The 19,208-nt window shown below is 41.2% G+C and overlaps 1 protein-coding gene across 8 annotated transcripts in view; it reads left to right on the top strand.

The window, feature by feature from the left end:
* SPECC1 (sperm antigen with calponin homology and coiled-coil domains 1) overlaps nucleotides 1-19,208 on the top strand; it is a 236,651-nt gene that overhangs the window by 144,330 nt on the left and 73,113 nt on the right. For 4 of the 8 annotated variants that reach the window (XM_058428274.1, XM_058428275.1, XM_032178850.2 and 1 more), the window contains 3 exons: nucleotides 195-400; nucleotides 13,889-14,034; nucleotides 15,172-15,272. In XM_058428274.1, the coding sequence (XP_058284257.1) occupies nucleotides 195-400; nucleotides 13,889-14,034; nucleotides 15,172-15,272 (453 nt within the window). Of the gene's footprint in view, nucleotides 1-194; nucleotides 410-4,857; nucleotides 7,429-13,888; nucleotides 14,035-15,171; nucleotides 15,273-19,208 lie in introns of those variants that run through there. The other 4 variants (XM_032178858.2, XM_032178862.2, XM_032178860.2 and 1 more) reach the window with 3 other exon arrangements.

The following is a 19,208-nucleotide window of genomic DNA, read 5'->3' as shown; positions in this document are numbered from 1 at the left end:
ATGGAGAACTCTCATAACCTGAAGGTGTAATTCCACCAGTGCCTTTTCCTAGCAGTGAGCCACCGTGAAAGCAGGGCCTCACCAAACACTGCTGGCATTTTTTTCTTGGTGACCAACACGGGGACTCTGGGGTCCCTGCCCAGGCACCGGCCCTGGCAGGCGTCTGACATAGGGATGGGCTCTGGCGTTTTTAGGAGGAGACCGAGGAATGGAGGCGGTTCCAGGCGGATCTGCAGACCGCAGTGGTGGTGGCCAATGACATCAAGTGTGAGGCCCAGCAGGAGCTGCGCACTGTGAAGAGGAAACTGCTGGAGGAGGAGGAGAAGAATGCCCGGTTGCAGAAGGAGCTGGGGGATGTGCAGGGCCACGGCAGGGTGGTCACCAGCAGAGCTGCCCCTCCGTGAGTCTGGTGGGCACCAGGGCCATGCTTGCTTCTCAGTCACTATGTATGGGGCTCCCTGGTGGGGATTGGACTCTTCATGTCTGTGCCAGGCTCTGCTATTTCCTTTCTGAGATCACCCTGAATTACTAGCACCACCTTACCACTAGGAACATTCTGTACAGTACCCAGTCCCTGCCATGCTGCAGCATGAGAGGCTGCTAAGCTTCTCACTTACATATGAAGGGCCAGTTCTAGCCAAGTATCCTGCTAGGCTTAAAGAATAGAAGTCCTGTCTAGAATGCTCCTTGAATCTTAGTATTTATTAATGCAGGGGAGTGCACACTAATAAATACAAATCCACCACCTTGCACAGGTCACTCCCATGCAGTGGGAGAAGCTGGAATCACTCCCGAGGGGAGGAGCCGCCAGAAAAGGACACATTTCTCCGGGCCCAAGGATGTGCCTGCTTATTGAGAACACCCATGAGCTACATCAAAAGGCCTTGACATACCTACTTTATTAAAAAAGGGTGAGAGTGGAAAACATGCATTTGGCTGATGTGTGACATTCCCTTCTGCTCTTGATGGGGAGAAGCACACAGTGTATCAGCCCAGGGAGCTCTACTAACAGTGACATTTAAGAGGAAGGTATTCCCAAAGTGAATGCAATGTTAATTATTATCTGAAATTTAGATGGTTTACAGACAAATTTATAAACAGCATTTTTTGCTTTAGCTAATATTATATTTACCCAATGAGGAATCAGTGTCCTTAATTTTGAGATTCTTGGATATTAGGAAATGATTTTGAATTTTTAGGTGTCTCTCAAATATCAAACATAGTCTTTTTAGATCATATTTCCTGGGTTTTGAATGTTGATCAGTTGGCCCTAGTGTTTACATATTTCCAAGATCAGTGGCTAGCTCATGAGCCTTTTGATCTGATGTTTGGTTATCATGAATTTCATGACACTGGAAAGAGATTTTTCAGAATTCAGCTGTGATTCTCCTGTCAATTCTGCTCCAAGTAATTCCTTATTTCTTTGTTTATAACTTTTACATAAAATGGCCTTTGGGGAAGGATGAAGATCACATGTAGCTAGCTCCACAATTCGCTGTTGAAAAATTAATATCAAGATCATTATTTTATTTAGTTATTTATTTTTAGAGATGGGGTCTCACTATGTTGCCCAGGCTGGACTTGAACTGCTGAGCCCAGGAGATTCTTCTGCCTCAGCCTCCTGACTAACTAGGACTACACATGCGCCAGACAAGGTCATTACTTTATAGACAGAGCTCTACCCTCTGGACACCAAAGGATGTGAATTTTAAGTGGAGGTAGAGGGAGAATAGGAAAACTAGATTTCACAGTGTTCCCTACTGAAACAGTAGTGAGGCCGTTCTGGGTGGCCTCTGTGTCTGCTTTTGTTTGTTTGCCTCTGTCTTGCTTCCCTATTGTCTGTCATTGGAAGAAAATCCGAGTCAGAACTTGTGTTGCTTCACATGGACGTTATTTTAATGATAAATAGTAAAAGACAAGTCCTGAGTTTCTATGGTGGCCCCGAATAGGTTCTTGTATGAGATACTGTGTTTCTTACGGATATTCTGAGACACAGGCCAGGTTCTTGTATGAGATGCCATGTTTCTTACATATATTCTGAGACACAGGCCAGACTGTGCAGTGTGAACCCTGATATTCTAGGAAATCTCCGTGTACGTCCTGGCAGTTTAGGACTCCCTATGCTGCATCCTGCATCTTCAATCTTAACGTCACCTTTTTTTTTTTTTAAGCACAGAATGTTTCTTTTTTGATTTTCCAGTGATTTGCAAACCTACCTCCCAATCGAACAGTTTAATCCCTTATCAAAAAACATTTCAAAATTTTAGAATGGACACCAATGAGAACATGTCACGGTACTGAAATCAGGCATCAGAACGTTTCTGTCTGTCAACGCATTTGGCAGGAAGTCAGACAAGTGCCGATGATGCTGGTTTCTTGTCTGATTTTGCACTTCTCTGGCAAGCTGCCCCCTCTAAAGAGTTGACTATATGGCAGTTAGTCGCTGATGGTTCAGCCACTTCCAGCACCTACCCCATGAGCAAGACTTGAAACCAACTCACACCCTCAAAGCTCCGGAAGCCACCTAGTGTTTCCATCTTGGCTGAAGGAGTTCTTGATTGAAACTCAATTTGACTTTGACAGTCATCTAGTGAGAACTCAAAAGTCATTCTTGGTTCAGCCACAGCCAAAGAACTTGCAGAGCATTCTCTGACGAGGTCCTCAAGGACGGCTGAGAGAAGGTAAGATCACCCAAAAAGCACCTGGATCCCGACATGAGATTACCTGGTTCTTAAGCTCTGTTTGTGTCCATGGGCACTCACAGGGTTGGTTGCAGCCAGGCTGATAAGCACGAGATGAAGCACCCGGGCAGAAATGCAAACCAGCATTCATTGCTGGAACTCAGTAACTAAGCAGTGGGATATTATCTAACTCATCCATGTAACAGGACTGAAGTCCTGTTACACTTTCACATATATTTTTATTTCAGAGTCAGAATAACTGATGTTAAGGTATGTGGGGAAGGAAGGCGGTAGCCTCATCTTTGCAGTCAACCAGCAATATCTCATTCCCAGTGTCAGGTTTGCAGCCAACCGGTAACATCTCATTCTCAGCCCTGCATCTTGCCTCTGTTAAAAGAGGTGGGAAGAGGGGGTCGTTTTTGAGGTCTTTTTAAGCTCTGTTGTTCTCTGGACTGGTTGGTTAGCTGACCTTTCCCTGGTGGGAGAGTAAGAAACTCCAGTGCCAGCCTTAGAGTTATTCTGGTGCAATACTTTGAACCTCTTTGACACAGTGGCGTCTCCATATCTTAGTTGTGGCTTGTGAGCCTGCTCTTTCTCTTCCAGAAATGTGAATAAGCCATTGTGTTTTTAGGGACCTAAAACTGATCTGTTTCATTGGACACATATAATGTAATAGATGAAAAGATAATAACTTTTTCAGCTCTGGCTCCTCCCAGTTTTGAAAACTACCAATTGAGAAAAAGGCTTTGAAATGAAAACTCTCACTGAAATGAACCCATCACATCTTTTTCCTGAAAAGTTGAGTCCTGGGGCCTGGCAAAATCAGAAAAAACACAGGCAGCTCAATGTAATGATATATTGTGCCACATACAAGCTTTCTAATGAAAGACATGGTTCATGAGCAGCGCGTGGCACAGGCTTCTCAAGCAGCATCAGGGAAAGACCTCTGTGTTTGTGGCATTTGTTTCTCTTGTTCTGAAACAGCAAATGCCATTACTTTTAGGGTGACTTATTCTTACTGTGTTTGTCATATAACACCAATAAACATCCATGGAAAAAATCTTTAAAAGAGATAATTAAACACACTTAACATCTGTGCCTAATTAATGCTCTTGGTTTCTAAATAGAATGTCTGTGATTCGAATGTGTTTTGTTTTGCCTGCACCACAAGTTCTTGCATCGTCGCCTCTTGGAGGTGAGCAGTGTGGCAGCGCAGCACGTGCAGACTCCACTGGAATTGGCTTAACTCCATGTGTGCACATCCGTGTCAGCCCAAGTGTCACTGTGTGTGCCTGTGCTGCCTTCTGTGTTGCTCTGATGGCTGTAATGGGTCACAGCCGCTCAGCATGTGTTCTCCAGCTACCATGGAGAGGGGCGGGGCGGAAGTTGGAGGTATAGATTCTTTAAGGTCCCTTTTCCAGCTGTCTTGCCACAGATGCTCTGATACTGAGCCCCTCTCCCAGGTGGAGGGGGGCTGTTCTCCTGAGGATTCTTTAGCAGTTTCTGAACAGACCTCACCTTAGCACCCATGACGGCATGATGGACAGGGGTCTCCAGCATTTAATTTGGCCTTTGATGCAGAACCTGGTCCTCTCAGTGTGCTCTTATTCCAGCCAGCATTATCTGTTCACTCACCTATTACTCTTTTTTCATAGTTTAAATGTACATTTATGACATTAGACACACAGTTTGTAATTCTAAAGAGCTGTGTCTGCCTCCATGTTCTCTGACCCCCGATTTTACAGATTTCAACAATGTGGACATAAGCTTCTCTTAGGCCTTCAGGATTTTTAGGTTGCAGTTATAAAAGCAAGAAGGTTTTTTGGCCTTGACAGTAGAGAGAAGCATGAGCCTCTGTAAATTCTGGAGGGGCCTTGTGGTGTTCATCCTGGACATCTCTGCTTCACCACACAGTTCTTTGCTGGAGAAGTTCTGGTGGAAAGAGCCTAGTACAGGCATTTGCAGTCTGCCTTTTTTTTTTTTTTTTTTTTATGTCTGAAAAGCTTTGGCTTCCAAAAAATTGGAACAGTAGGAATTAAAATCTGTTGGCTTATCCTGGAGATTAGCTTTTCCCTGTGGGACAGTGTAAGCTGGAAATTCTTGCGTTTGTGAACTAAGACTGTATTGCCTTAGGTAACTCCTTTACAGCCTCTCCCTCCCATTTCTATTTTCACAGCTCCCTGGGCTCTGTCAGATAGCAGAGCATTTGGTGGAAGAAAGACAGCCGAGCTCTTGCCATGATTGGGAGCCGCAGCCATCTCTAGATGAAAGGGGGAATGTGTAGAGGAGAAATTGCCTCTTTATAAAGAGCCCAGTTGTCTCCTTGTGACATTCTCTCTTTCTCAGAGTCATTGCCGTCAAGTTTCTGCTTTTTGTCCACATTTTGGGATCAGCTCACTGCATGATCAAAGATGATGTTTCCCTCTTTTTGCTTTTCCTCAGAAGATTGAGCCATCTTTTATTTGGAGAATAAAATGAAGTTGTTCTGAAAAAAACAAAGTACAAGTCTTATGAAAAGCTATTTGCAGCTGGAGTACTGAAAGGGTGCAGTGGCAGATCAGATGCAGAGCTGGGTATGGTGCAGGCCCGAGTTCTTTTGTTTTTGTGTGTGTGTGTGTGTTTTCTTTTCTTTTTTTTTTTTTGAGACAGGGTTTCACTCTTGTTGCCCAGGCTGGAGTGCAATGATGCGATCTCAGCTCACTGCAACCTCTGCCTCCTGGGTTCAAGTGATTCTCTTGCCTCAGCCTTCCAAGTAGCTGGAATTACAGGCGCCTGCCACCACGCCCAGCCAATTTTTGTATTGTTAGTAGAGATGGGGTTTCATCACGTTGGCCAGGCTGGTCTCGAACCCCTGACCCCAGGTGATCCCCACCTCAGCTTCCCAAAGTGCTGGGATTACAGACATGAGCCACCGCGCCCAGACCCTAAGGCTCAAGTTCTACTTTTTGGTGTTCATTTCTCTGCTTCCTTTTGATTGTGGTGTCTCATCATCTTGGAATTCACATTACTCAAGGCAAAATAGAAAGCCATCTGCGTGATGTCATATTCCGAAGAAGTCAGAAGGTTCGGCGAGTTGGAGCTTTACTCTTGTTGCCCTGGCTAGAGTGCAGTGGTGTGATCTTGGCTCATTGCAAGCTCCACTTCCTGGGTTTAAGCTATTCTCCTGCCCTGGCCTCCCAAGTAGCTGGGATTACAGGCATGTGCCGTCATGCCCGGCTAATTTTGTATTTTTAGTAGAGACGCAGTTTCACCATGTTGGTCAGGCTGGTCTCGAACTCCTGACCTCGAGTGATCTGGCCGCCTCGGCCTCCCAAAGTGCTGGGATTACAGGCTTGAGACCCCATGCCCAGCCCCTTCTGTGGGGTCTTGATTGAGCCCCTTCACTCGGAGTCTGACTTCATTACCTCGTCTGAAACAAGGTGCCTCCAAGCTTGGAAATCACCTTTGGGTTGATTTCCAGAATCTTGCTGGGTTAAACATAAATAGAAGTTTGCTCATAAAGGATGTTATTAAGCCGGATAGGTAAGCACGGTGACAATGGCAATAGAAATCTAATGGAAAACGATTGAATGACAACTGCACCAAAGTTTCATGGATGAAACTCACCCCAGAAACTTAGTGTTCAAATCAGAGTGATACACAATTCAAAATGTGATTTTAAACTTCTGGAAATATGTGTGTTTGTGAAGATCGAAATCCAGTTCAGCAACCTCCATCAGGCAGAAACCTCCTGCAATTCTCACGTGAGGAACTGGTTCACAGTGTACACAGCATGGAGCCATTAGTGACATTATCCAAAGGATGAGACAAGACAAGAGTTACTGTCTAATAAAAGAAAAATTAGGAACAGGAATGCTCTTTAAACTCAGGAAGATCTTTTGGGTTGTCAAACAGGACAGCACAGAATCACTAGAAAAATTGTCGTGAGAAGAGACATTGAGGTCTTCTCTGTAAAAATAACTTAGATACTTGTGAATAGGACTGAAATTTATATTTTGGGAGCTCTTTACCTCAGATTCAGAGTTCTTAGGATTATTTAAAATTCATTTGCTGGGTGTTTTCAAATATAAACAATAAGAAAACTGCAACTTCAACTTAAAAGGCACCGCTGTATTTGCATCCCATATTTTGACCTGTCATTAGGTACTGTTGAATGTTTTTATCTGTAAGCATTTATGAAGTGCAAAATAAACATGTTATTATATAGAAGCGTCTGCTGCTTAGTTTTAATCACCAGCTACGTTTCTGCAGGGCCTTTATGTCGTTTTGTTCTACATTTTTTTCTGAATACAGTTTCAGAACTTCAGAGTCACATCAAGTAACTAGAATTTGAGGTAGAAAAAAGCTGGACTGTAAGTTGTAAATAGGAGGTTGACATGGAATATGAACAATTTCATTAGCAGAACAAAAGGGCATGGAGTAAAAATGCTAATTTTGCATAAATTTTTAAAACTAGGGTCTCAGAAAATATAGTATGGACTTAAAGTCTAGATGTGTTTTGTTGACATTTAAATATGAATAGATTGATGATTTAATGTATTGGAGTTTTTCTTAATTATGAAGTATTATTTAGGTATACTAATAACAAAATGGAGACGTGTGAAGAAAAATATTACTCTTTCTTCTCCCTCAGTACCACCCGCGAGGAAATCAGTGTTAATAGCATGTACATTTTTCTTTACTCATGAATATGTATAGGGTTCATTTTTATATTTTTAATAAAAATTGGATTATATTCTATTCAGTACTCTGCACCTTTACTTTTTATTTTATTATATCATAGGCACCCTTCCAGATCAATACATAGAAATCTAGCTTATTTTAAGAGCAACATGACCTTCCATAGGAAGGACATGTCCTGGAATATTAAAATATTGTCTTACTAATGCACAACAAGGTTATAATTTTTTTCTTTATGAGTAATGCTATGATAGCAGTCCTTATTCATATAGTCCTATGTAGTTGTGGTTTTAGTTTTATAGGATGGGTTTTTCAAAATACTATTGCTGCTCTAAAGTATATGCACATTTTTATTTTAATAGATGTCTCCAGTTACTCACCTGAGTGCTGTGACATTTCACTCTTGAACATGCCCATCTCTATACAGCCTGAGCAGTAGTGGAGAGCTTTGATCTTATTTTTGCCAATAGGATAATAAAAAAATACTATCTTATTAGCACTTTAATTTGCATTTTGCTGAGCTTTTTTTTTTTTTTTTTTTTTTTTTTTAAAGACAGGGCCTCACTCTGTCACCTAGGCTGGAGTGCAGTGGTACAATCATGGCTCACTGCAGCCTCAACCTCCTGGACTTGAGCAGTCCTCCCACCCCAGCCTCCTGAGTAGCTGGGACTACAGGGACACACCACCATGTCCAGCTAATTTTTTTTTTTTTTTTTTGTAGACACAAGGTCTCACTATGTTGCCCAGAGAGACTGGTATCGAACTCCTGGGCTCAAGTGATCCTCCCAATTCAACCTCCCAAAGTGCAGGGATTACAGCCATGAGCCACCATGCCCAGCCCTTTCTAAGCACATCTTTGTATATACAGTTTACTAACCACTGCATTTTCTCTTCCAAGAATTACTAGTTTTGCAACTTTTCCCTGCTTTTTCACTGAGCTGATTGCTTTTTTCTCATCAGCTTATAAGTCAGTATTTTATTAGGGATGTGGTTTTATCCCCTATATTATGAGCCTTTATCATCTTTATCATATTTTTCATGTGATGTGGCTTTATCTTTATCATAGAAAATTTTATATTTTTATGTAATGTAAACTGTTAGTGTTTTCCTTCATTCTTTAAGATTCCTTCTCCCTAGTATTATACAAATGTGCTATTAAATGTCTTCATCTACTTGATGCACACACCTATGCAGGCCATTTAATCCACCTCTCTTTATTTAATCTGATGTGAGGTGTGGTTCTTTTTCTCCCACTGGGTAGCGCTATTTATTGCCAGAGTCATCCTTTGTCCGCTGAATTGAAATCCCACCTTTACACGGTTTATGTCATCCACATTCAGAGAGACCTGCCCTAGATGTGCTCCCATTTCTTTCTGAGTTAGCTCTGCTTTAAAATATTCATAGATTATTAGATTGCTTATATTACTTTTAACTCATCCTTTCATTTAAAATTTTTATTTTATTGAATTTTAAGGCAGACAGTATCAGTGTTGAACTCTGTTTCCAGTCATGAATTTACAAATGCCAGTCCTCTCTTGAGTGCAGTTTCCCCTTCACTTTGTATTATGAACTGTTTGCATTGAGCAGGGCATGATTTTGCCTGTCACCTTCTCTTGCTGAAGCAGATCCAGGTGTGGCAGGGTCTGATGTTTGCCCCAGGTCCGTGTCTGGATTCTGCTCAGATCCACTGCCTTTGCCTGACAATGCTTCTGATCTTCTTCTCATTACTTAAACGTGTTGGGAGGCTCTTGAAGGTACATTTATATTACATACTTGGAGGTACAGAAGCCCAGGTAGAGAAAGGTGAGTGCCTAGTGGGAAGTTCACCTGTACCCAGTTTCTTCTCTGCCTGGTGAGCCTGGAACGCACAACCAGCTCTCTGGGTCTGTTTGCGTGCCCTTCATCCATTTTAGGTGCACACTGTGGCTCTTCCTGTCCTGCCCCTTGTCACTACTGCCCTTTATGCCTGGGATAAACCAACCTTGGCCTTCTCGGATGTAAATTCCTCTTGTTCCTGATCCTTTGCCAAAATGCCCTGCATCTCTCTGGGCTTCTTGTGCTCCTCTCCAGCCCTGGCCCTCTAGGTTGGGGGACATTAGTTGGGGTTTTCCCATATCTCCATTCTCTTTGGAAGGGAATTGGGGGAAAGCCCTTGGTATTGTATTTTCATTCCCCTGACCATGTACTCTATTAGCAGAAATTCTTCAAAATCTAAGCCACGTCAATGATACTCGACTACAGGACTTTTACTATTTGATTCTTGTTGGGATTTGTAGATTAAGATGCTGGTGTTCAAATTACTTTCTTATCCTGTTCGTTTTTATTGTTATATATGCTTTTATTGAAATTTGAAAGTGAAATTTAGAAGATATTGTTTGACACCTAAGAGACAAAGTACTTCATAATTTCTGTCTTCAAATAGAGTGAAAAACTTCTGTTAGATTTGTTTTAAGCAAAATAAGTATTTAGAGAAAATTACATTCCAGGCAAGGGCATAGAATGAGCAAAGGCACAGAGGCAGGACATAAAAGTAAAAAACTTCAGGTGAATAGTCCAAAACTAGATGGGCAGAGGGGAGTCTCGGGAGATTAACCAAAAGGCCTGGGGTTGGGCTTTGTTCAGGTGTTCAGGAAAGAGACCGGCAGGCGTGAGCATGTGGTTGACACGCCACCCGCCCTCTTCGCAAATATTAATCTGCCAACTGTGAAGGTAGCAGTGGTGCCATACAACATTACCCAAATGGAGTTAACCTTTGAATACCTTAAAAATCATCACGTACAGGAGCTCACCTGTTCCTGGATCAGAATGAACAATGACATAAAGTGGTGTTTTTAGGAAGTAAATGCTGTAGACCATCACTGATGTTTGAAAACTCTGTTCTCTAACGTAACAAGGAAAGCAGCAAATTAGAGAGGTTAAATAAAAGTTTTAAAGGGAAATAATTACAGACATATATGTATATGTACTTAAATGACAAGGTGAGGCATAGAAGGCAGACCGACATTCAGTGAGGAGGGCCATGCGCCTTGCTGTGCTCCATGGAGACACTGCCTGCTTATGGAGTGTGCATCACCTGCTGTGTGTGACACAGCATTAGGCGGTCTGGCCTGCAACTGTCGTTCTGTAGTATGGGTTGCCGCCTTTTAAGAGCAGATTATTGTATAAAGATAGGAGCACTGAAATAACTTGGTAGTATTTTTAAAATGTACTTAAATTTTAGGAAGAAATACCATCAGTATTATTTCTAGAACCTTGTATACCTCTCACAGAACATTTATGCATTATAGAAAATTTGCGAAAGGCATGGCCAGAGCTGGATTTGCATCCCAGATTCACCATTCATGAATCATGTGACCATGGTCAAATTTTCCTCTAAAATAAGGGATAATAATATCTAGGAGTTTTGTTGAAAATTAAATTAGATAATGTTTTTAAGACACATGGTACTGTGCTTGGCATATACAGTGAAGTTATACACATATTTGTTTTGCTGAAATTATTGATTATTATCATAGTTTTATATGCTGGGAGCAGGTAGAATACATGCTTCATTTTTGTTGTTTTAAGCGTGACCCTTAAACACTAAGCAGCTATTTAATCTGTGATGTAACTGAAGAAAGAGCCAACCAGGAAATGCTGGAGGGAATGCAAGTATGTGAGACTTCTGGAGAGTTGGTGTGTTTGTAAACAGTCGTGTTTACAAAAGCATGTACTTTTGAGTGACTCAAGTTATTTTCATGGCTTATTTGACTACATGTGTGACTGTTACTTTACAGGTTGACTTTAGAATCTAACATCAGCCTTACAGGCAGTAGCAAGCCTTGAACAAGTGTTTCTCCTGTAGTGGTACCTTGCAGTTTTTCTTTTATTTAATGCTGAGACATACCTGGCTGTATGCTTAAATATTTTTTAATATTCATTATAGAATACAGAGTTTTTATTCTTCCTTGGAACAGAGGAAATGTAATACTTCATTTATGGCTGAGCTGTTACTAATTGATCCCAGCCAATTCTAAAATAGGCTGGTGTAAGGATTTTCAACCTCATTTATGATTATAGTACATACTAATAAGCCAATAGCATTCTTAATAACCATTTTCTTTGGTTATTCAATTCAGGCTTTGTTTTGTGAATCCCTCACACACAGAGAGACACACAGACACACATAAACACACACACACACACACACACACACACACACACACCACTGTTACATAACACAATGGGTATTTCTCTTCTCAAATTATACAGGGTTTTCTCATACTGACTCTTACTGTTCTAGCCAAGTAGACTGAGTGTTTGAAATATTGTCTTTGGATACCTGAAGGCAGAGGTAATTGATTGTTGTGGCCTTGCTTTTGAAATTTATCATTTGATATTTTGAATTGCAGATAAATTTAGATAACTGAAAGGAATAACCTCAGCAGAATGTAGGCTTCTCCATTTTGTTCTTATTAAATTGTCAAAGAATGAAATGTAAAATGAATTATTTAAAATGATTGTCCTTGGAGGCCTTTGGTACTGAGTCATTTTAATGGACTGGTAAGAAGGTGGCCAGGCGCAGTGGCTCATGCTGTAATCCTGGCACTTTGGGAGGCCAAGGCAGGCAGATTGTCTGAGCTCAGGAGGTTGAGACCAGCCTGGGCAACATGGCGAAACCCCATCTCTACTAAAAAAAAAAAATACGAAGGATTAGCCATGTGTGGTGGTGCTCGCCTGTAGTCCCAGCTACTCAGGAGGCTGAGGCATTAGAATCGCTTGAACCTGGGAGGTAGAGGTTGCAGTAAACCAAGATTGCACCACTGCACTCCAGCCTGGGCGACAGAGCGAGTCTCTGTCTCAGAAAAAAAAAAAGGTGGCTCATTTCGTTTGTTGATGATCTTCATGAGAATGGCTAGCACAGACAGAGGAAATTATTTTCTGCTCAAACCTGACCTGATTTCTTTTTCTTTCTGCATTTCTGCCACCTGATTTTATTGTATGGGAAAGTATGAAAACCAGTTCCTCTCAATAAACCTTTAAAAATTATTTTAAAAACCCAACCTCCTGCAATTTCTGAAGTGCCTGATAGTTTCTTCCAATGAAGTTTTCAGTTTACTGATTTTTTTTTCATTCGTAAGAAGGGAGTGTGGAGTGAAGATTGTAAGGCAGTGTGGTTTAACTGTTTTAAGTTTTGTTTCCCTTAAATTTATTCTATTCATGTTATTTATAGAGCAACAGAAGAAAGCTTAGAGAATTAAGGACAAATAAATTCAACAGCAGAAGCTTATGAGTAGCTAGATTAATTTCAAAATGATCAGTAAGTAACTGTTTTATTTACTGATTTATTTTAAACTTCCACCGACCTTATTGAAATATACTTCCAGAAACATTGTTTGAACTATTCTCATAAATTAGTCAGCTTGCAAAACAGCTGTGGCAATATGATACAATGAAGACAGCAGTGATTTAGCAATGAGAAGGTTGGGAGTTCTTGTCTTGGCTCGGTCACAGGGAGATCACATGACATGCCAAAGTCCCCTAGATGAGGAAGCCACGCATGAGAGGATTGAGGATTGGGTCAGTGATCTATGATAGAATACTTTCTATGAGTCTAGAAGCCTCATGAAGAACACACCAGGACACTTGGGTGAGAGCAGGAGCTTCACCTTATGCAGAATTGCAGTGTGATTTTAGAGTGCTGTTACCATTCTTATGCTTAGAAGGCAGAGTGTCTGAATCAGGATTCTGTTGTGTATAATGGATTGCACTCTCGTTGGCTTAGGCAGAAAGGTGTTAAATGGTTTGCAGAATTGTTGGGAAGGCTGAGCTTCCAGGAGCAGCTCCCAAAGTCTCCACACAGAACTGGACCACCAGGGAACCTACTCCCTCCACCAGGACAGGAGCCTTAGCTTCAGAAAGCTGCCGACCCAGTTGGAAAGCTGCCACCACAGTTGCCAGCACCATAGCATCTTGTCTCTGCTACAGTCTCTGTCTACATAGTGAATGCCCGGTGCCCTGCCTCTCTTCCTCTGATTCAGGTCCCACTCCAGGCCTTGCCCAAGTCTTTCTGATTGGTGGAACTTAAATCACACCCAAAATCCCATCTGTAGGAGAGCTGTGAGATTTCATCTTTCCAAACTCTGTGTACTGCATGGGGGTTGGAGCACATGTCGGCAGCCAGTCCACTGCATTCACCATTGACAGTAGGTGAAATATTTACGATCAATAACATTTGCATTTTTTCACAAAAAATGCACAATTTGCAGAGTAGCCATACACACTTTTTATTTAGAGCTAATACCAAGTCACTCTACATATAAAAATAATTATTTCTGACCATTTCCCAAGAAAACAGCTCTTTAAAAATTGAGAGCAGTGCCTACATTATTTCCTAAAGATGCAAACTGGTAGAGAAAACAGGATGTTAAATTCAGAATTTCCCTTCCAGCTTCGTTTATTTTCTCCAGTTCTGTTTTCCTCTGTGTCTTTTTATCCCATGGGGATGTCCTCCACCTTTTCAATCTGATTTGCTCTTTGCCATACAGACCTGTGGATGAAGAGCCAGAGCCCTCTGAGGTCGATGCTACTGGTCGGTGGCCTGGTGTCTGTGTTAGCAGAACATCTCCAACACCCCCAGAGTCAGCAACCACCGTTAAGTCACTTATCAAGTCATTTGACTTGGGACGCCCAGGTATTTAATCCTTTTTTCTATAAGCAAAGCTCCAAATTCAAACTTTGGCCCGACATTTGATATGTCTGCTATCTCTACTCCACCCTGGCCCTATGTTGTTACAACCACAAGGGCGCTTTCCAGGTCCTACCACGTGAAGCCACTGCATGCAGGAGCCTGGCTGAGGGAGGCACTGATGGAGAGCCTGGCTCATGAATAACACAAATGCAGCCTCTTCCTCTCTACTGCTTCCTTCTATCCAGTTCCCGCCTTGCTACTTTTCTTTTCTGCCTCTCATTGCCATTAAATTCAGGTCACTACTATTTGCCTTTTTGTCATCTCATGAGAATTATGAGGGTCAGCTGGAGACTTCATCTGCTAGGAAACGAGACATCACATCTGTGCACCTGGCCCTCTTGTAGGCACCCCTGGCCATCCCCATCTTGCAACCTGCTAGACGTTTTTCTACCTGGTCTTGTACGTGAGCACCTGTGCTAATCTGTCACTCCTGATATAGGTGTGTTCCCAGCTTTTCCTGGTATTGTCTGATGGTCTCACAATTCCCCTTTAGTCATGCTTATCTTTCTATATGAGAAAGATGTGTAGCTATACTTCATATATATACTGTACACATAAACATAGCAAATAGAAGAAACAGAATGTGCATCTCCCTACAGTAATAATATCTTTCTTCCCCAGACTGCAACAAACATGCCATTGTATTGGGAGACTGTAGTAAAAGTTAATCCTAGGATGTACCTGATTGTCTCTGCTAAAATTGTTTGCACCTAAATTAGATTAAGACTAGACTCTACATATTCAAAGACATGAAAGCCTTTCATGTCTGTGAAGACAGAAAATGAATTAACAATTCATACAAGAACTTTTCTGTTCCTTTCTTCTCTAGGCACCTCATTATTTATACAGTTTCTTTTTGCTCAGCTATCCTTCATCTCAGACTGACCTCCACTCAGCTAAATCTTCCCTCGTTTCCCCAATGCAGCTCTAGTCCAGAGAAGAAAAGGATAATAGAGTAAATATTACACTAAACACGTATACTCCTTAAGCCACCAAAAAAAGTAACCAGAAATCAGGAACAACTATATGCTATTTTGAAGTGGAACAACATATAAATGTTCCCATGTTTTTTCTTGGCAGGTGGAGCTGGACAGAATATTTCTGTCCATAAGGCCCCCAGAAGTCCCCTAAGTGGGATACCAGTGAGGACTGCTCCAGCAGCTGCTGTCTCTCCAATGCAGGTAGATGAGCCCCAGAAATAACCACTGCTTATAGTTTGCTGTGTATCCCTCTAGATGTTTTTCTTTACACGTATTAGTGTCCGTGTGTCTATGTGTGTGTGTGTAGAGTATGTGTTTTGTAAATTGGATTACACTATGCATTATTCCAATACTTATTTCACCTTATCATCGGAATGTAAGCTTCATGAGGTCAGATGTTTTTGTTCATTTTGCTTGCTGTTTTATCTCTTGTCTGTAACACTGGCTGGCACATGGCCACATTGTAGTAGAAGTTCAATAAATATTTGTTGAACGAATGAAGGAATATGTCTTCAAATTTTAACATTTGCAGAAACTATTCTTTTTATAAAAGATTACATAATATGTGGTGATTTATTTAGCCACTCTTCTACCGATAGAAGTTAGGTTTTTTTGGATTTAACTTATTACAAAAAATAATACAGTGAAGATACTGATAGAAATTTTTGACCACTTAAGGGGCTACTTTTTAAATAAGGGTATATCAAGATTCATTTGTAAATATCAGAGATCACTGTAGTTAAGCAGAAAGGAATTTAATACAGGGATTTTGGTACTGAGGGCTGGAGAAAGGTCTAGGCTGCACTGAGCTTCCAGGAAAGGTTCCCAGAGCATCTGAAAGTTGGCCCATTAAAGGAGCTTCTGTTTCTGCCAGAATTGGGGAGTCTTTCTCTAGGTGCTTACCGAGGACTGCCACTGTTACCAAGATCTAGGATCGGCCTCGTGACTACACTGCCACAGGTGCAGTCCATGCCAGAAAAGCACGCTCTGTGCCTGCCCCATACTGACCAGAAAACGAAGGAACACCCCAGAACCTCTGCTCCCCTGCCACAGAACAGCGAATGCCTTCTCAGCCATGTTTACCAGGAGAAGCTGCAGAAGGGAAGCCTTATGCTCCCTTGCAGCTTCCAGATCCTCTGAGAGGGGGCCTGTTTGACAGAAGCTAGGCCACTTGATGAGCCAAGCTTTAAAGGAGTTTGCCAAGTACACCCTTTAGCTTCCCAGTCCCTTATAGTTCAATAAGTCACCCTACAAAGAGATGAGGATGGAGTTGAGTGAGCCCATCTTGAGATCTTCTACAAATTGATTCCTAGTAAAGGAAAATGGAGTCCTAGAAAAGGAAGTGTATTTGGCCTTTCCCAGCATGTTGAAAAACTTGATAGACACATTGCCCTTCAGTTTGCCCTCCCGCTCACAGTACTATTTTCCAAGAATTTTGACACTGTCTATAAATTTTGAAGATCAAGTAAATGAACAATATCTTGTTTTACTTTGTCAGTAAGGTGGTATGATTCATATGATTATAGGCCATTTATCTTTTGTGTGTCTGTATGGAAACTTACATACTTTGCCTGCTTTTCTTTTGAAGTGTTAGTCTTTTTACATTTTGTAAGAAGTATTGATATATTGTGCTTTTTAACATTTTTTCATATGTAATTGTATTACCTTTGTTATCTTTTTATTTTTTATTTTATTGTACTTTAAGTTTTAGGGTACATGTGCACAATGTGCAGGTTTGTTACATATGTATCCGTGTGCCATGTTGGTGTGCTGCACTCATTAACTCATCATTTAGCATTAGGTGTATCTCCTAATGCTATCCCTCCCCCCTCCCCCCACCCCACAACAGTCCCCAGTGTGTGATGTTCCCCTTCCTGTGTCCATGTGTTCTCATTGTTCAATTCCCACCTATGAGTGAGAACATGCAGTGTTTGGGTTTTTGTCCTTGAGATAGTTTACTGAGAATGATGGTTTCCAGTTTCATCCATGTCCCTACAAAGGACATGAACTCATCATTTTTTATGGCTGCATAGTATTCCATGGTGTATATGTGCCACATTTTCTTAATCCAGTCTATCGTTGTTGGACATTTGGGTTGGTTCCAAGTCTTTGCTATTGTGAATAGTGCCGCAATAAACATATGTGTGCATGTGTCCTTATAGCAGCATGATTTATAATCCTTTGGATATATACCCAGTAATGGGATGGCTGGGTCAAATGGTATTTCTAGTTCTAGATCCCTGAGGAATCGCCACACTGACTTCCACAATGGTTGAACTAGTTTACAGTCCCACCAACAGTGTAAAAGTGTTCCTATTTCTCCACATCCTCTCCAGCACCTGTTTCCTGACTTTTTAATGATGGCCATTCTAACTGGCATGAGATGGTATCTCATTGTGGGTTTGATTTGCATTTCTCTGATGGCCAGTGATGATGAGCATTTGTGCATGTGTTTTTTGGCTGCATAAATGTCTTCTTTTGAGAAGTGTCTGTTCATATCCTTTGCCCACTTTTTGATAGGGTTCTTCTTTTTTTCTTGTAAATTTGTTTGAGTTCATTGTAGATTCTGGTTATTAGCCCTTTGTCAGATGAGTAGGTTGCAAAAATTCTCCCATTTTGTAGGTTGCCTGTTCAGTCTGATGGTAGTTTCTTTTGCTGTGCAGAAGCTCTTTAGTTTAATTAGATCCCATTCATCAATTTTGGCTTTTGTTGCCATTGCTTTTGGTGTTTTAGACATGAAGTCCTTGCCCACGCCTATGTCCTGAATGGTATTGCCTAGGTTTTCTTCTAGGGTTTTTATGGTTTTAGGTCTAACATGTACATCTTTAATCCATCTTGAATTAATTTTCGTATAAGGTGTAAGGAAGGGATCCAGTTTTAGCTTTCTACATATGGCTAGCCAGTTTTCCCAGCACCATTTATTAAATAGGGAATCCTTTCCCCATTTCTTGTTTTTGTCAAGTTTGTCAAAGATCAGATAGTTGTAGATATGTGGCATTATTTCTGAGGGCTCTGTTCTGTTCCATTGATCTATATCTCTGTTTTGGTACCAGTACCATGCTGTTTTGGTTACTGTAGCCTTGTAGTATAGTTTGAAGTCAGGTAGCGTGATGCCTCCAGCTTTGTTCTTTTGGGTTAGGATTGACTTGGTGATGTGGGCTCTTTTTTGGTTCCATATGAACTTCAAAGTAGTTTTTTCCAATTCTGTGAAGAAAGTCATTGGTAGCTTGATGGGGATGGCATTGAATCTATAAATTACCTTGGGCAGTATGGCCATTTTCAGGATATTGATTCTTCCTACCCATGAGCATGGAATGTTCTTCCATTTGTTTGTATCCTCTTTGATTTCATTGAGCAGTGGTTTGTAGTTCTCCTTGAAGAGGTCCTTCACGTCCCTTGTAAGTTGGATTCCCAGGTATTTTATTCTCTTTGAAGCAATTGTGAATGGGAGTTCACTCATGCTTTGTCTCTCTGTTTGTCTGTTATTGGTGTATAAGAATGCTTGTGATTTTTGTACATTGATTTTGTATCCTAAGACTTTGCTGAAGTTGCTTATCAGCTTAAGGAGATTTTGGGCTGAGACAATGGGGTTTTCTAGATATACAATCATGTCATCTGCAAACAGGGACAATTTGACTTCCTGTTTTCCTAATTGAATACCCTTTATTTCCTTCTCCTGCCTAATTGCCCTGGTCAGAACTTCCAACACTATGTTGAATAGGAGTGGTGAGAGAGGGCATCCCTGTCTTGTGCCAGTTTTCAAAGGGAATGCTTCCAATTTTTGCCCACTCAGTATGATATTGGCTGTGGGTTTGTCCTAGATAGCTCTTATTATTTTGAGATACGTCCCATCAATACCTAATTTATTGAGAGTTTTTAACATGAAGGGTTGTTGAATTTTGTCAAAGGCCTTTTCTGCATCTATGGAGATAATCATGTGGTTTTTGTCTTTGGTTCTGTTTGTATGCTGGATTACATTTATTGATTTTCATATGTTGAACCAGCCTTGCATCCCAGGGATGAAGCCCACTTGATCATACCAGAGGTACAAGGAGGAACTGGTACCATTCCTTCTGAAACTATTCCAATCAATAGAAAAAGAGAGAATCCTCCCTAACTCATTTTATGAGGCCAGCA

The sequence above is a fragment of the Hylobates moloch genome, unplaced genomic scaffold (genome assembly GCF_009828535.3).
Source record: "Hylobates moloch isolate HMO894 unplaced genomic scaffold, HMol_V3 SCAFFOLD_15, whole genome shotgun sequence".
In the NCBI taxonomy this organism is placed as follows: Eukaryota; Metazoa; Chordata; class Mammalia; order Primates; family Hylobatidae; genus Hylobates; species Hylobates moloch.
This window is presented reverse-complemented; position numbering and strand designations above follow the sequence as displayed.